General features: G+C 38.5%; 1 protein-coding gene across 12 annotated transcripts in view; it reads right to left on the bottom strand.

The window, feature by feature from the left end:
* The window catches only part of ULK4 (unc-51 like kinase 4), a 518,222-nt gene that overhangs the window by 351,603 nt on the left and 144,410 nt on the right, over window positions 1–22,209 (bottom strand). For 10 of the 12 annotated variants that reach the window (XR_016394710.1, XM_089919133.1, XM_022563634.3 and 7 more), the window contains 5 exons: window positions 20,649–20,782; window positions 19,125–19,246; window positions 18,920–18,976; window positions 7,867–7,918; window positions 7,625–7,764 (listed from right to left, as the gene is read on the bottom strand). Coding sequence is in view for 11 of the 12 variants with exons in the window: in XM_089919133.1 (XP_089775259.1) it covers window positions 7,625–7,764; window positions 7,867–7,918; window positions 18,920–18,976; window positions 19,125–19,246; window positions 20,649–20,782 (505 nt within the window). In the remaining variant the exon portion in view is untranslated. The remainder of the gene's footprint in view (window positions 1–7,624; window positions 7,765–7,866; window positions 7,919–18,919; window positions 18,977–19,124; window positions 19,247–20,648; window positions 20,783–22,209) is intronic. The other 2 variants (XM_089919135.1, XM_022563636.3) reach the window with 1 other exon arrangement.

The raw sequence follows: 22,209 nt of genomic DNA, 5'->3' as shown, positions 1-22,209 counted from the left end.
ATCTGATGTAATTAGAGCACCAAAATAATTATAGTAATGAAGCCATCGAAAAAAATAGGAATTTGTGGTAGACAGAATGATGGTAGACAGAAAGATGTCCACACCCTTATCCCTGAAACCTGTTCATTTGTTACCTTACACAGCAAAAGGGATTTTGTAGATGTGATTAAATTAAGTAACTTGAGGTGTTTATCCTGGATTATACAGGTGGGCCCAATGTAAAATCAAAGGTCCTTGACAAGAGGGCCAGAGTCAGAGAAGAAGATGTGACAACAAAAGCAGAGGTGAGAGAGAGAGAGGGGAGAGAGAGATTTGAAGGTACTACACTGCCAGCTTCAAAGATGGAGGAAGGGGGTCACAACCCAAGGAATGCAGGCAGCTCTTAGAAGCTGGAAAAGCCAAACAAACAAACAAACAGATTTTCTCCTTAGATCCTCTAAAAGGAACACAGGTAGGCTGACATCTTGCTTGTGGCCCCAAAGACCCATTCTGTACTTCTGACCTACAGAATTCTAAAATAATAAATCTGTGTTTTTTTAAGCCACTAAATTTGTGGTAATTTGTTATAGCAGCTACAGGAAACTGATACAGAATACAAGTCCATGTCAATGATACATAGATATGCTAATTGATATCAGTTAACTTCATTTAAAAAATAGGCTTAAAAAAATAGGCTTACATTAAGCTCTAAACACTTTTTTATTAGAAAAAATTTTTCATATCTATGTAAACTTTTTAATATAACACAAAGATGTACTAATCTAAGTATATAACTTAGTTAACTTTCACAATATGAAAACACTCATATTACTAGCACCCAGATTAAAAAAAAAAAAAAAAAAAAAGGCACTTCCAGGACATTTTGGACAAAGCCCCCTTGTAAACCCTTAATTGCCCCAAGGGTATCCACTAACCTGACTCGTAACTGATTAGTTTTCTCTGTTTTTAAACTTAATGCAAATCGATCATGTTATTTCGTATTTGTTATCTTTGTCACAGATTAACTTTGTGAGATTTATCCATGTTCTTCAGTGTAACTACAGATCATTCGTTTTCCTTGCTGCAAAGTATTCTACCGCATGACCAAATCATAGCTTACTTACCCATTAGATTGTTGATTGGCATTTGGATAGTTTCCCATTTGGGGCTATGAGCATCCTCTGCGTGTATATGGGTGAACATATGCTTGCATTTCTATTGCATGTATATTTATAGGTGAAATTGCTGAGTCATAATGTATTCATGTTTACTTTCAGTAGCTACTACCAAACAGGTTTCCAAAGGAATTGTACCAACTTACATTCCCACTAGAAGTTTCTGAGAGTTCCATTTGCTCTACATCCTCACCAACTCTTGGTACTAACTCAAAACTTTAGTTTCATTCAAGTTAAACTACTCAATGTTTATTAGCCTCCAGCCTTCAGTTTAAAAACTTACAAAAGGACAGGCTTTTCATTAAAGAAGGTATTATGGCTTAGCTTAAAGCCATGGCTTAAGCTTTTATGGTTTTTAAAGTTTAAAGATTATATTTTAGGCAACTTATGTATATTACTGTTAGAAATTTCTAATAAAGAATCATCTTTATTTTCCCCTTTGCTATTAATAACATTTTTTTTGAAACCACCATGAATGGGAACAAATTCTCTGTACAAACCAAATCATTATGGTATTTCTAACTGCTCTGCAAGCCACACTGATAATTTCCAACTATGAGGCACTAAATGATCTCAACTATGGGAAAAAATGTGAGTCAACTATCTGTGCTCGGCAAGAATTAAATGCATGTAACCACTTCCATATAACAAAGTACTGACCAGTACCCTTGAATATAGTTTGTGCTAACATTTCCAACAATGTGATACCCTTGGCGGTGCTGGATCTTCAATTTCACGAATTCCAGTCATGCTCAAGAAGAGGTAATTAGAGGATTTCCCATGAGTTACAGCATTAAAAAAATATTTTTTAGGAAGTCCATGAGTTACAATGATAGCTTTCCTATAGTAACACAGGCTGTCCTTGCAATGATTATTATGGTAGCACTTCATGATTAGAAAATAAACTAATTAAATGTCTAATTAAATATAAGTATAGACATTTGTAAATACTGGATCTTAACAAATTATCCATGGGGTTACTGCTCATTAAGGAAAAGAATCAATAAGCAACACTCAGGCAAGTAGTATCTCAATGGAAGACTGAGAAATCATTGCTAAGAAAGTAACCATAACAAACAGGCTTTCTGGCAATAGTGGGTATGGTTATTTGGATTAATTCTCTCACTGAAAATTCACAATGAAAAATTGCCAGATAAAATATCAACAACCAAAACCTTAAAATATTTAAGACCTGAAAAGGCAGTGGGGGAGCCTTCCTACCAATTTCTGAATGAAAGCCTTAGCTAGAGAGTTGAGTAGAACATATGAGCAAGGAACTGATAGTGCTCTGGAGGCATTTACCAATACCACAAACACAAGGCTCCAATGGAGGCCAGTGGGACCAGAGAGACAGGGGTCTGAGCTCACGTCTGCCCAGCGTGTGGAGTTTTGGGAGTCTTCTACACGGAGCTGGGCACTTTGGGGCGGGTGTGGGGATGATACCCTCAGAGTTAGGAAAACCAGATCTAGTCACCAACCCCTCCACATAAATTCACACTCCTGGGAACTGCTGAGAAGGCTGCCCTGAGAAGTTATGCTCTCAGACCTACGGTCTCAGGAATTTTCACACTGGGTACAAATGACCGTGGTCTGAGATAGCCCTGACTGGCAGGGCCCCAACAAACATGAAGCCTCTTGGAGGAGGGAACATCCACACTAGGCTTGAGGGAATGCCCACAAACAGATTTCAAGTCCCATGACCAACACGCAGTAAACGTTAACATGGTGTGCAAGAAAACAAGACGAAGTGGGTATGAGCAAGATATAACAGACACCACATCACAGTCTTCTGACACTGAAATTATGAGACAGTGTAAAATAACTACATCTAACAAATGTGAATAAACAAAGCACAAACTGGGAAATAACTATAAGGAAGAGGAAATTATAACAAGCAATACAGTAGATTGAATAAAACAGACAAGCAGAATTTCTAGTGACAACATAACTTCTACACATGAAAAGCAACCAAAATTTAAAACATTGTGGATGTATGTGGCCCCAGACTGAACACAGAAACAGAGCAAAATTAACCAGAATATAACCCTGAGAGAGAAAAAGGTGAAATATACAGAAAGACAGTAAGAAGTATAGAAAATACAGTGAGAAAGTTTAATATACATGGGATCTGAGCTGCTAACAGGAGACAGAGCAGGGGAGAGAGAAGATAAGCAGAGATAAGGGTTGAGAATTTTGCAAAGTTGAAGAAAAAGGGACAATCCGCAGATTCAAAAAGTACACAGAATCCTCAGCAGAATAAACAAAAAGAAGTTCATATTTAGTTACGACACAGTGAGTCTATAGAAACCAAAGGCCCTCCCCCCTCCACCCCAAAAAAAGTCTTAGGAGGAAACAAGGAACAGAGAGACAGATTATCTTCACAGGAAAAACCAACTATCAGTGAACTTCTCAATAGCAACAACCCAGAACATAAGATAATGAAATAGTATCTTCACAGTACTAAACAACAACAAAAGTAACTGCCAACCTAGAATTCAACAGTCAGAAAAAAAAAATCTCCCTCAAGAAACAATGACTTTGGGACTTCCCTGGTGGTCCAGTGGTTAAGACTCCGTGCTCCCAATACAGGGGGCCTGGGTTCAATCCAGTGTCAGGGAACTAGGTCCTGCATGCTGCAACTAAAAGGTCCCGTATGCCACAACTAAGACCCGACGCAGCCAAATAAAATAAATAAATATTGGGGGGGGGGGGAAGAAACAATGACTTTATCAGACAAAGAGTTTGCCACCAGCTCACCCAAAGCTAAGGAAAACTGTGAAGGATGAATGTCAGTCAGAAATAAGTGAACCCAGATGGAAGGACTGAGAAGTAAGAAAGAAAGAAAAGCAAGAAAAGTAGTAAATATGGGGGCAAAGGCAAATGACCATATTATAGTAGTAATAATGAGTATTCTTTTATCATTTCATAACAAAAGGGAGTTAAAAAGAGAGAGAAACAAGACAGACTTTAAAATATCAAAAAAATATATATATCAGGTAAAAGTTACATATATATCATGAGAGGACTAAATGGAGTTGAGTAGGCTATGGCCTGTACTTTACTTAAAGATCATTTCTTTTTAAGTTCAACTTTTGCTACCAACCTTACATAGAGAAAAAAAAATGCAGAAAAAAGTTAGCCAACAGAAAAGAAAGATAAGAAAGTAGAAGTGGGAAAAAAGAAAATATGTATGACAAAGCTTGAAAGAAGATGGTGGAATGAATCTAAATATACTAACAACTACAGTAAATGTAAATGGAGTATATGTTCCAGGGAAAAGTCAAATTAGACTTTTTTAAATACTATATATTTACTTGACACAGATCTAAACATAAGGACAGAGAGATGTTGAAAGGAAAAGAATGAGAGAAGATGTATCAGGAAGCAAGCAGGTATGATTATATTAAGCTGGGATGAAACAGATCTTAAGACAAAAGCATTACTAGAAAATAAAGGTCACTTTACAATGAGAAAAAGGTCAATTTCATAAAATGGCATAATAATTTTAAATTTGCATGCACCTAATAATATGGCTTCAAAATATATAAAACAAAAACTACAGAACTACACAAGAATAAACAAGTTCATAACAGCCTTAAAGGAGATTTAGAAACACTTCTCTTAGTAACTTCTAGGACAAACAGATAAAAATTAATAAAGATAGAAAAGATTTGAACAAGATAACTAATAAATTTAACCTAACAGACACATAACTGAATACTGCACCTAAGAATTGCAAAATACCTATTCTTTCCAAACACATACAGAACATCTACCAAAAAATTTTGTAATGGACTATGAAGCAAGTCTTAATAAATTTCAATAGACTGAAATTAGAATATTTCTCTAACTTCAATGCAATTAAGTCAGAAATCAATTATTAAAAAAACTAAAAAGTGCCCATACGTTTGAAAATTTATTTATCTTAATAACCCATGAATGAAAGCAAATATTTTAACTGAATGATACCAAAAATGCTACATACCAACACTTGTGGAATGCAGCTAAAGCAGTATTTAGGAGGGAGACACGATCTTCAATGCATATGTCAGAAGGGAAGAAATATTTTTAAAAATCAACTATTTATCTCAAAAAGTTAGAAAAAGAATGCAGAATAAATCCAAAGATAGGAGAAAGGAAGCAAACAGAATGGAAATTAACAAAATTAGAACAAAATTAAGCAAACAGAACAGAAATTAATAAAATAGAAAAGAAACATATAGTATGTAGGAGATTAGCAAAACCGAACACTGGCTGGCTCTTTGATAAAGTTAGTTAAAACTAAGAAACCTCTAGTTAGATTGTTAAAGAAAAGAAAAAGAAGGAATAACAGTAAATAGCAAATATTTTTAAAGGATATATTATTAAATTACACAAACACTGAGAAAAATTGGCAAGAAAATACTATGAACTTCTTTACGCCAATAAATTTGAAAAACTACACAAGAAAACCAAAATCTTAGAAAGACGTGGACAAGCACGTCATAAAAGATTATTCCCAAATGGCCAGTAAACATGTGAAAAACCACTCAGCCTCATAAGTAGTCTTGACTATACAATTTAAAACTATGGTGAAACATCACTATACACCCATTCATTTAAAAGGCTGAAATAACAAGAATTGGGAAGAACGAGGACATGAGGTCCTGCAGTGCTGGTGTGAAAGTAAACTGGCACCACCTCTCTGGAAAACACAATGTCACTTTCTAGACAAACTGAGTTTGCATATTTCCTATAGCCACTAATTCCGTTCCTATGTATGTACCCCAGAAATAATGCATGCTTATGTGGAGCAAAATACATAAACAAGAAAATCTATAGCAGTATTGTTTGTAAGTGCCAAATACTAGACATAGCCTAATGTCTATCAAGGATAAATAAGTAAACTGTGATATTTCATATACTCAGGTTTCTATAATGGGACGCTATACACTCATGAAGAATAAAAGCACAAAGATACTTAACAACATGGATGTTACAAACACTGAGCAAAAAAAACCCAAGTCACAAATGCATACATACGGTATTGAAACAAACAGCAAAAGCAGGCAAAACCAGCCTATATTGTTTAAGAATGCAGGCACAGGCCCACAAAGGAACGCACGGGCATGATTACTATGACAGTCAGGATAGTGGTCCCCTCTCCAGGGAGGAAAGGATTTGTGACTGAGGGGACTTCGGGGCTCAGAATGGTAACATTGTGTTTTGTTTTTCTTTTTTAACTGGGTGGTGATTTCTTGAGCACTTGCTTTACAACTAGTCATCAAACTACACACACTTTAATACACTTTTCTGTATTTTATATTTTATAATAAAATATATTGAAAAGAGAACAACCATAAAGAGCTGGTAGACATTTCCTAGCCTCAAAAAATAATTATCCCGGGCTTCCCTGGTGGCGCAGTGGTTGAGAGTCCACCTGCCAATGCAGGGGACACGGGTTCGTGCCCCGGTCCGGGAAGATCCCACATGCCGCGGAGCAGCTGGGCCCATGAGCCATGGCCGCTGAGCCTGCGCGTCCGGAGCCTGTGCTTTGCAACAGAAGAGGCCACAACAGTGAGAGGCCCGCGTACCGCAAAAAAATAATAATAATTATTATAATTATCCCCTCTCTCTTGAGAATGTATCATTAAAGTCCTAAGCTGCCATGTAAGAAGTCGGGCCACCCTGAAGTCTCCCTGCTGGAGACACCCACAGAGATGGAGAGAGAGATGCCTGCAGAGTTCCAGCTGGAGGCAGACATGTGAGGGAGTGACCTTCAGATGATTCCAGCCCCAGGAACCACTGACTGGAACCTCTTGAAAGACCCTGACTGAGAACTGCCTTGCTGACCTAAGTCAACCCCTAGAACCAGGAGAATACGAAAATGATTGCTGTGGTCCTCGTCTTACCTGGCTCCTCTTCTTGAAGGCTTTCTGCTGATGAGAACGTAGTCACAAAACTTTCCTCCCTCCTCTAAAGTCATCACTCAGCTCACCTAAGGATCACCCTAAGGCACAGGTTCTCAAATGGGGGCAATTTCACTGCCCAGAAGACATCTGGCAATGTGTAGAGACCCTTTTGGTTGTTGCAGCCGAGGGGGGCTGGACTGGGTGCTACCCTCATCTACTATGTATAGGCCAGGGATGCTGGTAAACATCCTACAATGCCCAGGACATGCCCCAAAGCAAGGAACTGTCCATCGCCAAATGCCCATAGCCCAAGGTTGAGAAACTCTGTTCTAAGAGTCTTCGCTGTTGGTTACAACCAACAATCAGGCAAGGAGTAAGAAGGAGCACACTGGGGGTAAGGTGTGGACCAGAAGGGAAAGAGAATAATGAGCAAAGAACCACCAAAAACAAGTCAACAAGGAAGGAAGGGATTTCTTATGTTCATCCTGTCAAGGGGCAACTTTTCTCAATGGTTATTTCATGTGAGGAACATATATGAACCAAGCACATGTAAACTAGTCTCTTTATATACGGAATTACCAAGTAAACAAAGAAGTATCTTTCTCCAAAGTCGCCAGAACTGACCGTAGAGCAATAGTCTTTCAATAAAACAGGATACTGTATCACTGCTTCAAAAGTCGACAGGGTGATCTTGATAAATTCTTCTGATGCCATCAGTCCTACAAATACAGTTAATTATTACAGATGTTTATTTATATGTCCAAAATCATAATATCAGAATACCTCAAGTACAGATGTAAAATGTCCCATGGTCTACTCACCTATGGCTCCATCTATGTTAGTTTCTCCTGAGTCTACTGATTTAATATGACTCTGTAAAAAATAAAAACGTTAATAAATAGAGATTTTAAAATAGCTCTGATATAAGAATCATGCACAGAAAAAACTGAATATATGATCCTATAGATGTTCACCATGATGAACTCCAGGCAGTAGGAATCAAGTGATTTTTATCTTCGCATTATATTTTTCTACAGTTTCTAAATTTCATGGGATAAGTAGGCATTAATTTCTTTATCCAGAAGCGGAAAGATAATATTTTTAGAAAGTCTCTTGATGGAGTTAACACACAAAAGTCATTAGAAATTTTTTTTAAAACTTGGATAATTCTACACTACACGTGAATGGTAACTGCAAATAAATAATATTTATAAGACAGTCCTTAAAAAAACAGTAACATTTTGCCCAAAACTCTATCTATCATTCTTAATGAAATAACTCATGGAAGGCATTAAGTACTATATACATATTATGAACACTATAATCATAGCTTTGAAACATGATCATATGAATAGTATATATACACTATAAACTATAATCATTTTTAAATATACAAATCACTACCAGTGTGACGAAATGTTAAAATAAAATCAATAGCAATATAAGCACAGAAAGGTCAACCTGGTAAAGTGAGGATAATCCAGGTGACACATAAACCATTTCCAACGTGCCACACTTACTCACGCAGTACATTGGGACATTAGTGAGGATGGCACTGAATCAGGAGCAACAGTCATCTCAAAGGGAGGTCAAGCTTTAGCTACCCTGAGCATCAGTACTGCATCAAGATGCGGCAGTTAAAGGCCTGTCTTCAAAATTCACCACTGTTCTGAGACCCTCCTACATACTTTGTACCCCGACCCCAACTCCCTTAACTGTGCCCCACACACCATGCCCATGCCTCCCTGTGGGATGACCCCCAACAATGTTTCAGAGGCAGGCCTGAGCAGCTCAGCTGTGAACAACCTGGGGTGAACCTCCCAGACCCCAAGTGAGTGCTCCAAACAGAAGGGGTGCTCTGTGAACATGATGTGAATGAAACCATCACTGCCCCGGCTAATAACAGGCGGAGCACCTGTGCTGGTGATGCACGGAGACACTGCAACTGAGTGCCTGCCCCTAGCTCACAAGATAATACATATATCATATTTTAGATATGATAACAAATAGCAAATAAAATATAAGATAGCCTTGGAATAAAAAATAATTATGTCAGCAATTAGCCTGGAGTGGAAAATATCAATAGATCTTATTTGTTTCTTAAAATTTTTGGTAAATATAAAAGACTATAGAGTGTCCTTGTCCCCATGGTAAACCACAGCCACCCCCCTACTTCTGCAGGAGACCCTCCAACACGAGTAGTATGTGGGATCTTAGTTCCCAGACCAGGGATCGAACCTGCAGCGCCTGTATTGGAAGCGTAGAGTCTTAATCACTGGACTGTCAAGAACATGAGATTTTTTCCCAATCGTTAATGTGAGAACTACGTGGAGCTTCTGGAGGTAAAACCCACAAAGTGTCCCCTACCTTAGACTGAGCCCCCAGGAGTTTTCAACTCTCAAGCTAGTTCATGCTGACTCTCCAATAATTCATCACAATCACTAAAGTGTTCCTACCAGTTTATTATGAAACACACAATCAGGAAATATATCAGTTTGTTTCCTTTAAAAAATGAGCTAGAGATAGCCTCATCCACCAGAGGGCAGACAGCAGAAACAAGAAGAATGACAATCCTGCAGCCTGTGGAACGAAAACCACATTCACAGAAAGACAGACAGGGTGAAAAGGCAGAGGGCTATGTACCAGATGAAGGAACAAGATAAAACTCCAGAAAAACAACTAAATGAAGTGGAGATAGGCAACCTTCCAGAAAAAGAATTCAGAATAAAGATAGTGAAGATGATCCAGGACCTCGGAAAAAGAATGGAGGCAAAGATCGACAAGATGCAAGAAATGTTTAACAAAGACCTAGAAGAATTAAAGAACAAACAAACAGAGATGAACAATACAATAACTGAAATGAAAACTACACTAGAAGGAATCAGTAGCAGAATAACTGAGGCAGAAGAACGGATAAGTGATCTGGAAGACAGAATGGTGGAATTCACTGCTGCAGAACAGAATAAAGAAAAAAGAATGAAAAGAAATGAAGACAGCCTAAGATAAGAGACCTCTGGGACAACATTAAACACAACAACACTCGCATCATAGGGGTCCCGGAAGGAGAATAAAAAGAGAAAGGGCCCGAGGAAATACTTGAAGAGATTATAGTCAAAAACTTCCCTAACATGGGAAAGGAAATAGCCACCCAAGTCCAGGGAGCGCACAAAGTCCCATACAGGATAAACCCAAGGAGAAACACACCAAGACACATAGTAATCAAACTGGCAAAAATTAAAGATAAAGAAAAATTACTGAAAGCAGCAAGGGAAAAATGACAAATAACATACAAGGGAACTCCCATAAGGTTAACAGCTGATTTCTCAGCAGAAACTCTACAAGCCACAAGGGAGTGGCATGATATACTTAAAGTGATGAAAGGGAAGAACCTACAACCAAGATAACTCCACCCAGCAAGGATCTTATTCAGATTTGATGGAGAAATCAAAAGCTTTACAGACAAGCAAAAGCTAAGAGAATTAAGAAACACCAAACCAGCTCTACAACAAGTGCTAAAGGAACTTCTTTAAGTGGGAAACACAAGAGAAGAAAAGGACCTACGAAAACAAACCCCAGGGCTTCTCTGGTGGCTTAGTGGTTGAGAGTCCGCCTGCCGATGCAGGGGACACGGGTTCGTGACCCGGTCTGGGAAGATCCCACATGCCATGGAGCAGCTAGGCCCGTGAGCCATGGCCGCTGAGCCTGCGCGTCCAGAACCTGTGCTCCGCAACGGGAGAGGCCACAACAGTGAGAGGCCCGCGTACCACAAAACAAAAACAAAAACAAACCCCAAACAATTAAGAAAATGGTCATAGGAACATACATATCAATAATTACCTTAAACGTCAATGGATTAAATGTTCCAGCCAAAAGACACAGACTCACTGAATGGATAAAAAAATCAAGACCCATATATATGCTGGCTAAAAGAAACCTTCTTCAGACCTAGGGACACATACAGACTGAGAGTGAGGGGATGGAAAAAGATATTCCAAGCAAATGGAAATCAAAAGAGCTGCAGTAGCAATGCTCATATCAGATAAAACAGACCTTAAAATAAAGATTGTTACAAGAGACAAGGAAGGACACTACATAATGATCAAGGGATCAATCCAAGAAGAAGATATAACAATTATAAACATTTATGCACCCAACATAGGAGCACCTCAATACATAAGGCAACTGATAACAGCTATAAAAGACGAAATCGAGAGTAATCTCCAAAATATATAGACAGCTCATGCAGCTCAATATTAAAGAAACAAACAACCCAATCCAAAAATGTGCAGAAGACCTAAATAGACATTTCTCCAAAGAAGACACACAGATGGCCAAGAAGCACATGAAAAGCTGCTCAACATCACGAATTATTAGAGAAATGCAAATCAACACTACAATGAGGTATCACCTCACACCAGTGAGAATAGGCATCACCAGAAAATCTACAAACAACAAATGCTGGAGAGGGTGTGGAGAAAAGAGAACCCTCTTGTACTGCTGGTTGGAATGTAAATTGATACAGCCACTATGGAGAACAGTATGGAGGTTCCTTAAAAAACTAAAAATAGAATTACCATGTGATCCAGCAATCCCACTACTGGGCATATACCCAGAGAAAACCATAATTCAAAAAGACACACGCACCCCAATGTTCACTGCAGCACTATTTACAATAGCCAGGTCATGGAAGCAACCTAAATGCCCATCGACAGACGAATGGATAAAGAAGATGTGGTGCATATATACAATGGAATATTACTCAGCCATAAAAAGGAACGAAATTGGGTCATTTGTTGAGACGTGGATGGATCCAGAGACTGTCATACAGAGTGAAGTAAGTCAGAAAGAGAAAAACAAATATCGTATATTAACGCATATATGTGGAACCTAGAAAAATGGTACAGATGAACCAGTTTGCAGGGCAGAAATTGAGACACAGATGTAGAGAACAAACGTATGGACACCAAGGGGGGAAAGCAGTGGGGGGTGGGGGGGTGGTGGTGTGATGAATTGGGAGATTAGGATTGACATGTATACACTGATGTGGATAAAATGGATGACTAACAAGAAACTGCTGTATAAAAAAATAAAATAAAATTCAAACATTCAAAAAACAAGACTATATATAACATACACAAAAGAAGATATACAGATAGATTTTATGTTATAAAGAATAAAGACTCTTAAACCTACCATTCGAGTTAAGAACTAAGATATTCCCAATTCTTTGCATGAGCTTCCCACATCCCACCTGCCTGTCATTCCTCCAGAGATAACCACTACCATGAATTTATCATTTCCTCAGCATTTCTTAATAGTTTTACCACATATACATATGTCTCTAAATACTATTTTTGTTTCAGTATTTTTAAACTTTACTGAAATGATATCAAACTGTATACAGTTCGTACAGGTGGGACAGTATGTAGCGATTAAAATGTGAAAAAAGGGCTTCCCTGGTGGCGCAGTGGTTGAGAGTCTGCCTGCCGATGCAGGGGACACGGGTTCATGCCCCGGTCCGGGAAGATCCCACATGCCGCGGAGCAGCTGGGCCCGTGAGCCATGGCCGCTGAGCCTGTGCGTCCGGAGCCCGTGCTCCGCAACGGGAGAGGCCACAACAGTGAGACGTCCACGTACCGCCAAAAAAAAAAAAAAAAAAAAAGTGAAAAAAAAATTTAAGATACGGGAAAATAGTTATGATACAATGTTAAATGGAAAAAAGAATACAAATCTATATATACTCAACATAGTTTCAACCACATGTATTGGTATAAGTCATATACATATCTTATATATACATACGTAGATTTCTACACACAAATGCATATACATGAATTGAAAACACTAAGTAAACAACAATATGTTACCAATGGTTGTTAACGACTGATAGTCATAGGTGATATTTTTCTTCCAATATCACTATAATTTTCTACATTTTCTGTAATAAGCATATGTCTTATAAATGCTTGAATTCTCTTTTTCAGTCTATAACTAAAGCAAAAAAGACTAACAACGAAATAACATGATAAGTAATAAAAAGAGGCACTGTAAGCTTTTCGTAATAATTTGGCTGAAATAATTTCATAACATTTCAACATGGGCACGTAACTTTGGCTGAATAAATATGGATTTGATGTTGAAAAGAGTTCATAAAAAGATGTCTTTTGACTTCAATAAATCTACTTAAATGTCAATAGCTTACTTAAGTAAAGAAAGAAGAGGGAGAACAGTGTTTATAGTATGATCTTTCTATATAATTTTTTAAAGAATATATAGATAATATACAAACATAGATGTGAACAAAAATTTTCGAGGAAGAAGTCACAGGAACCACTCACAGAGGCTCCCTTTGGGGAGGACTACCGGCCCAGGAGGTACACTTTCACTATTCATTTTCTGCTTTTCTGCACTGTTGGAATTTTCTAGCTATGCACATGCATTAATTTTTTTTCTGTTTTAACAGCGACAAGGGTTTTCTAGATGGTGAAACTATAGGGTTCTTTCAATTTATTTTCTTCCTTATACTTCCCCAGTTTAATTTAAAAAAAATCCCTACTGAATGTTTCAATGATTTACCAATTTAAATCTCTTTGGATCTATTCCTTCTTCTTCATTCTCAGTGTAACAGGAATTAATCAGGTGAGAGTGAGGACAGGGCAGGAGGCATTGCAGATTCAAGGAGAGGAGGGAACGTATGAAGAGTCATTTGGTGAGCGCGAAGGTGTATAAATTAGGAAAAGGAACTAGATGTCCCAGTCTGCAGACAGGGCTTGTTTGAGAGGAGCAGTCATGAATTTAAAGCGAGACCAGCTATTTTCGTCGTGTTTTCCTCTAGCCATATTTAGTCACTCAAAGCAGGGGTGGGGTAGGTAGAGAATTAAACTGAACGAGGACTTGGGTTTGCCAGAGGAGGACAACGGAGGAAGAGACAGGAGAGGGATTACGGGTGCGTGTGGCAGTGATAGGGGTTGAACCAGGGACTCTAAGGGGAGTAAAGAGAAAAGTCACTGGGCCCAGGGAGGGCAGGATGGTGAGTGCAAAGTGGTAAAAGGCCAATTTAAGTCTCAGAGGAATTAAACGGCTGTTGGAGATGGGGAGCAGGGCTAGAGAGCTGGAAATTAGGTGTGGGACCCAGAGAGCAGTGACGCTGAATATAAGGCCATGGGCGGAGGGAACGGAGGGAGGGAAAGACAAGCTCATGGGGAGGGAGGTGGCTGAGGAGCTGAGAGGCTGAGGTGTTGGAAGGACCCTCCCTAGGGATATCCGATTCTCTAAGAATGACAGTGCGAAAAGACTCTGAGTGAGAAGCAATGACCCAGAAAAATCTGTAGGTGACCACAGTACATGGGGCATCTTCTAAGGGTGTGAGCTTCAAAGCTGGGAGTTTAGCAGGGGAACAAATAGGATGGGCACTTACTGTGGGGCAAAAAAATGGCCCTATCTAGAGAGAAAAAGGGAAAGCTGTGCCTCCAGGGCAGACCAGTGCCCTGCATTACTATTCAGTACTTCAGAGAAGCTGAGAATAAGCTCTCAAAGCAAGGTGGGTATATCAATTCGGGGTCTGTATTAAAAAAAAAAAAAAGAAAGGAAGAAAAGAAAGAAAAGGAAAAAAAGGAAAAAACCTTACAACAAGAACATTCGTGTGGCAATGAGTAAGTATATAGTCAGCAGAAACTAACACACCATTGTAAAGCAATTATACTCCAATAAAGATGTTTAAAAAAATAATTATACAGTATATTTTTTAAAAATACAAGAGTACACTCTCTCTGCTTTATCTGCTACAAGTGAAGTCACAATCTATCAACAAAACAACATTCACTTAAAATAAAAATCTGCAGGGAATTCCCCGGCAGTCCAGTGGTTAGGACTCAGAGCTTCCACTGCAGGGGGCACGGGTTCAATCCCTGGTCAGTGAACTAAGAGCCCACAAGCTGCACAGTACAGCCAAAACAATAAAGTTAAATAAATAAATAAATAAAAATCTGTAGAGGGCAGGAGTATGTCTTTTAATAATCATCCCAATGCCCAGGATGAGTGAAGATTTATCAATGACAGAGATTGTAATTATATTCTTATGTGAAAAATCACAATAATTTTATCATTTCTTTCATTTGAAAATTTGAATTTTGATGTCTTTTTGTAGAAAACTATAGCCACCACACAACCACTGTACTTTTATCAACTGATGAGGCCAGAACTTAAGAACAAAGTCCTCTTCCTCAGCTCATTAATCAAGAGCACTTTCAGAAGGACACAAGAAACACAGTGAACATAAGGATAATACACATCATGAGTTCTCAAACAGATTTCCTTCCTGTCATTACTTCCTGTTTCTCAGCCCAATTCAACCGAGGCTCGAAAGAACTATGGTGAAATTAACCGCAGAACTTCCTCATAGCACTTCCCTAGATGCTTCCCTGCTAAAAGTATCCCTAGGTACTTTTTTTTTTTAACTGGAGAGGGAGGCAGATACAATGGCACGTTGCTTCTGCCAATAAGAAGTGAAAATAGAAATTATCAGCTATGTAGTTCTCTTTGGCCTGGACCCTTTGAAAGCTTAATAATGGTTTAAAGGTGCCCTGTTAAATTGCTTCCAAACACTTGCCTCTTTAAAACATAAGGAGACCAAAACTTCATTTTACTTGGGGAAGAAGAAGTGTTTACAAAAAGTTAATTCCTCTACTCATACCTCCATCTAAGAAGTACCCTGAATTTTTCTACCAAAAAGATAAAAGATGTCTATAGGTTAACAGGCAAACCATGCCTGGTGCCAGTAGGAAAACTGAAGCCAATGGGAAACACAATTCCAATGCCCCCTCCGGCCTGTGCCGTCAGGAGCCTTCTAATGAGGGGAGATCATACCACCTGAGGCAGGCCAGCAGTTCCTGGAGAGCTCCTTCAGCAGAAGTCCAAGTATACAGCTACTAAAGGTGGACCAAGCTTGGATACCTCAAATTAAGGTGTATTTTTTAAATATAAAAGGACAACAGGCCTGCCATAATACAGTAGCTACTCAACCAGACACATTCTGAGAAACACTAAAACTAATAATTTACCTCCAGGTAGAACAACAGGGCTTTCACAACACCGTGCTAAGTGTATACACATGAATGGTCTGGTCCCTCAGACCACCAGGACGGGAGAAGCACTGTGCTCTGGCCAGTTCCACAAAGCCATTCTGCACACTGGCCTACAAACATTTATAACTGTGCAACCTTCCCACCACCACCACCCCCAGAAAAAACAAACCCAAAACCTCTCAAACAACTTCAGGAAAGCCTTGCCTATGCAAAATGTAAAGTTAATTCTTTTAAAGCAGAAAACTCAAGAGGCTTTACTGTGCAAATGAACACCATGAACTTCTAAGGGGCTGTAGGCTGCCGGGGAGTTGCCTATGCCTCCGGCACCAGAGGGGCACTGTGACTTCAACAGTATTTGTGGCATCTTCTGAGTAGACTGTGAATCAACTCACAGAAGCAACATCTAACTCTCAACGGTTCATCATAACGTACACTAGAGCTGCGTGGGTAACTAAATCCAGGTCCTTGATTTTAGCCAATACTATTCTCCCTGGACTAGTGTCTCATCAGTGCCATCAACACCGAGTAAAGAAAGATGAACACACAGCTAAGGCCAAATAACAGATGAGGTAAGAAAAATAACAAAAGATTTCTGGGACTGGCCATGACTCAAACCAGGAAAATGGTCCAAAGAGAGCCAAAAGACCTTTTTCATTATGTGTATGAACTCCCAGTACTTGAGCGACATTATCAGGGAAAAGACTGCTAAAGAATTTTCAGTATCACAATTACCTTTGAACTAGGCAAGTTATTTTCTATGCCCTGAAAGTGCTTTTGTTAAGAAAACCCATACAGAGCCCTACAGAACACCCCCAACCTTCAAAGGGTACACCCACCCCTGGGAGAAGAAGATGAGGAGGCCCTTTCTCAGTGGAAGCAGATGAGTTACATGGAGCAGATGAGGTCTCCCTAAAGCCCACAAAGACTTTTATATTGGAGGACTTTTATATTGGTAGTTCCTTGAAAACCTAAATTGTACTCAGTTAATGTAGGCCCAGAAAAGTACTACACATGAGAAAAAATAAAGAGAATGAACACAATTATATCTGTCCCAAACGATCACTGTGCCAAAATGTTCCAAGGTGGGCTACAAGGGCAAAATTACTCTTTTCAGGCATCAATATGTTAGCGCAGTGGAGTTACAAATATAGAATTATAGTTCTGCTAAAAATGATGCCCACATTGTCCTTTAAAACGATTAAAAAGCAAATTAAAGGAGGTGGCAGACAAAATTCTAATAATTTTCAAATTCATGAATGTACTAGGAAAATTATGTGCTTCGTAGAATTCAGGACTCAAGGATGATAACACTTTGAAAATGAGTACAAAAGGACCCGTACTGCACTGACTAAACACACTGCTTACAAAAATCAGTGACCTCTCTTCTCAACATTCATACTTCAAAACATCATACTTCACCGTATGATGACTCTTCTAGAAAACTATATTCTCACCTGTGGGTGGCTATCATTTTTTTTATTCCAAACAAGCAATAAAATTGAGATGTTTACTTCATTTTAACTAGATACCTATATGACATGGCATTTTGAAAATCTCCGTTCACTGTTTATTATTAATATCAAAGTAAGACCGAAGATGCTGTGTGACCCTTTGTACAGCTCCCCATTTTATCAATAGTACATACTGTAACTATTCCAGGCAAGGGAAAAAGATAACATAATTCACGAGCCACAACTTGACCAAAGAGGCTATTTTTTGTGAGCAAAAATCAAAGTGAAAGATAATAGGATGATTTGTTTTTCATTGTTACTCATCTCTTCAAAATTAAAGGCAAGGTTAAACTGAGCTCAAAAAAAAAAAAAAAAATTGAGCTCAAGTTAGAGAAATACCATCACAAAGAGAGATACTGCACAAAACTCAACAATGCTAGCCAAAGTAAATGATGATGCTATATTCCCAGAATTCCATTTTTTATATATGTATAAATCTGTTCTCTTTCAGATTCTTTTCCATTATAGGTGATTATAAGATACTGAATACAGTTCCCTGTGCTATACAGTAGGCCCCTTCTGGTTATCTATTTTCTAAATATTAGTGTGTATATGTTAATCCCAAACTCCTGATTTATCCCTCCCCCATCTTCCCCTTTGGTAACTATAAATTTGTTTTCTATGTCTGTGATTCTGCTTCTGTTTTGTAAATAAGTTCATTTGTATCATTTTTTTAGATTCCACATATATGCAACATCATATGATATTTGTCTGTCTGGCTGACTTTGCTTAACATGATAATCTCTCTAGGTCCATCCCTGTTGCTGCAAATGACATTATTTCATTCTTTTTTATGGCTGAGTAACACTCCATTATATATATGTACCACATCTTCTTTATCCATTCTTCTGTCCGTGGACATTTAGGCTGTTTCTATGTCCTGGTTGTTGTAAATAGTGGTGCTATAAACGTAGGGGTGCACATATCAAAGTGTATCAAAGTGCACACTTTAAATATAAATATATAAAAATTTTTTAATTTATTATTTTAAATTTTTTCATGCTGTTTAATATCAAAATCTATGAAAATGTTTTCTATGGACTTATTTACGCTACTTGGGTCTGTCTCTGAACAAAGTGCATTATCAGAAGAGAATGTATTTTTCCTCCAAATGTCAAATTTTCTTACAGTCAACAGATAAAAATATAAAAAGGTCACTTCCCTAGAGACAAATAAATACCACTAAGACTTTAAAATTACCTCATTCTGACACCAAATCCCACAAACAGTAGAGACAGCCACATTTTTATTAGGAACGTGAAGGATTCAGCATTACTCACGAGAATAGTTCCGTAACTGAAAAGGAACTCTTCTGTTACAACCTGAGGTCGAAATACCTGTGTGATGAAAGTTTCCACAGATTAAATCCCGAAAGCCATGTACAAAAGAAAAATGAAAATGTTTTGTCTGAGTTGATGTTTCTCAGCTCCAGTTTACAAAGAAGGGAGTCACATTTATATACATTTTTTCCAAACAGGATGTTACCTGAGACGTTACGAGGTGAAGCACTATAGGCATGAGGGGGAGACACATCTTCAGCTGCTTCGCTTGAACTGTGGATGGGTGTTTACGACCAGAAACGTTAGCCAAGGCGTTCAGAATGTCACCTGCGAAGCACACCCCAGAGCACACGTGAGGTTAGAGACCACAGATACGTAGGGACCACTGGCTGGGGGTTGAACACTAATGGGACTGCTGAGTGAGGCAATTAATCTCCAAATAAAAGAAGTGGGTAGAAGCTGCATTGTTTTATTCACAACTCTTGACATTACAACAGAAAGTTGTGGCCTCTGGGGTCAGGATGGATATAAAATTGATATCTCACCTAGAAATTTAAAATAGAAATGATTTTTTTCTTTTTTTTTTTTGCACTTTCCGAATTTCAACCATGAGCACTCATTACTTATGTAAACAGAAAAAAGTTATTAAAAAATTACAAGTGAACAGATTATAGGTCAGAATTTTTTAACAATAGAACAGGATGGTAGTAATAAGATATCAATTCCTAATACTTCTCATTGGATGGCAAGTCCAATAATAAATAAAACTTGTTTGTTGGATACCTGAATCCCTCATCTCCTAAGATAGGACGAGTCAGGTAATAAGAAACTCAACTATCAATTGACCAGCTCATGGCCTTTGGTTTGCAGATTTTAAAAAGGTTACAATCCAAATAAATTTTGAAATGCTCTATTTTCAGTCATTAACAGGCAAAAATCTCCCACAGTATTAGTAAGGAGCAAAAAGTTACTGTCAAATCAGCCATGAAGATATTTTCATTACTTTGATTTAATATTCTGAATTTCTGCACCTAAATATCTTTTCCCATAATGGGTTGGGTCAAATTTAACATTTTAAACATTCCTGGTTTATAGCTACATCTGCTGGAAAAGCATGGAATGAGATTTAAACTAAACGTACGCGTACGCATTCCTTAGATTATTTTCATGTCTGTAAGTAACAGTGGAATAACCAATTTTGTTAGCTGTAGTAAACATCCTTTGCAAATCATTATTACTTTCATCTTTTATTCAGACCAAAGAAAATTTCAAACTTTGAACTTTAATATCAAAATTCTTTAATATTAAATGTTAATGCCTATGCATTTTAATTTTTTTTTAACAAAAAATAAATTTGTGGCTATAACCTGAAGGAAAAAGCTTTTCTTCAGAATTATGCAGAGAGAAATCTTGAGAAAAGTTACCTAAAATGATAGCCTAAGTCCAATTTTAACCAATTAAAATGCTTTCCTTCTATTTTCCAAAACTGCTAGATGACACTCAGTGTAACCGTTAGCCTGCTCATTGCCTCATTCATGTCACTGATACAAAATAATTATGAAAACAGATAAGGCACATTCAAATTTTGAAACTACACATTCAAGAAAAAGTGTCATTGCACTCGCCTGAAAAAAAAAAAAACGGCAAGAACAAAAAAAGAAGGGATGCCTAAATGCCAAGTCGCAGAAAGGTAAGCAGCAAGGGGCCTGAGGACGAGACTCCAATTTACCCAGGATTCGCGGCAGTTCCTGCACGATGTGACAGGTGAGCAGGTCCAGGCATTTGGACAGGTACTCATTGCCGCTCTGCTGTTCCTTGCCTGGAGTGGTCTTTCTGCTGTCTCTCTCGATGTACATCACCAGTCTACACACAGCAAAATGCAAAAGATTACCTCTCATGATAAAACAGTTGATAGCACCTGCCCGAACATGCCACCAAGGCAAGTGTTTCCAGGGGGCACAGTCCCCATCTTGTTGACATTTAGATTTGGAGCAACTTGTCAAGCACAGTCTATTTTTGCCTTCGAAAAATCGAAACATTTATGCAGAGAGAAAATAAGGCAACTTTGAATCTCTCTGCCGATGTATTACAAAACAATGCCCTGACTTCATTTGCCTCCGGCCCATGAAAGGAAACCACATTCTTCAGATGACAGATGAAAGGCAAACAAAAGCCACTGGAGAGGAGAGGGCTTTGGTGTTCTAAAGATTCAAAGTAGAACCACAAGTTGTCTGCACTTGTGTTGGTCATCAGTCTTAAACTTGCTCTGAACCCCAGGCGAGTCATATAAATTCCAGTTCTTTCATTAAACTGTGTATATAAATCCAAAGAAAAAGTTTCATTTCAGCACTGGGTGATATAGATAGCAGACACTATCTGAACATCTGGATTTCACATGCCCTTTTGTCCACTGGTTTTATGAAATCTGTCTCAACAAACTTATTTCTTCTTCAAACAATTGGCATTTATTAAATATCAATCTCTGAACCAACTGCCTCCGATCCAGAACTAGGGGACATACTGAACCATCAGTCTCGTTACTTAGGGTACTGTTGAAAAGTTTTAGGCCCACGTTTCCTTCCCTTTGCTGGACCCACTCCCCAAGTTCCCAGTCCCCGAAACTCTCTAAAAGTCAACGAGTCCCCTGACTTCAAAGACCCCTTTACAGCAATCTCCCTTGCTGGACTCCCTTGCCATTATCCATCTCTCCAGCTCTGTTGCAATCACTCATCCCACCCAACTTCTACTTCTCAGAACTTCCAAAAACTCCCACTATAAACCGGAAAGGGGTGGTTCTGGACACAATACACACACGTAACGTACACTGAAATCTTAACACTTAGCATTTACGTGGCTCTCTTGGTAGATTTATGCAGCCTTTTGCCTTCCTGCTTATTATTATTTGGAGCCCTATTAGCAAACACCTGGGAATGAAACCAAATCAGAAGTTTGGTTAGTTGACACCTGTTCCATCAGCCCAGCTAAGGAGCGGGACCAGAAAATACCATCTTCCTTTTCGGTTCCCCAAGATGGGTCGCGATATCTCCCTGCCCAGTCTCGCCATCTGCTGAACAGCTTTTCCAACATTAAAGATTCCGGCATTTAACTGCATCCCCTCCAAGCTAAGTATTATAAACATGCCCTCTGACCATAATCTGCTCTTATTCCTACTTGCACGATCTTGCACTGTGACAGTTCTTCAGCCTGCTGGGAACTTCCACTAATTGAATCCATGACATCTTCTCCCAATCCATCAGAACTTCTTCACTTACACTCTTGCCCTCTTTCTT

The sequence above is a fragment of the Delphinapterus leucas genome, chromosome 10 (assembly GCF_059928025.1).
Source record: "Delphinapterus leucas isolate spDelLeu-1000000601 "Yukka" chromosome 10, BTC_Dleu_Yukka2, whole genome shotgun sequence".
NCBI classification, from domain to species: domain Eukaryota; kingdom Metazoa; phylum Chordata; class Mammalia; order Artiodactyla; family Monodontidae; genus Delphinapterus; species Delphinapterus leucas.
Note: the sequence above shows the minus strand (reverse complement) of the source record. Positions and strands in the feature narration are given on the sequence as shown.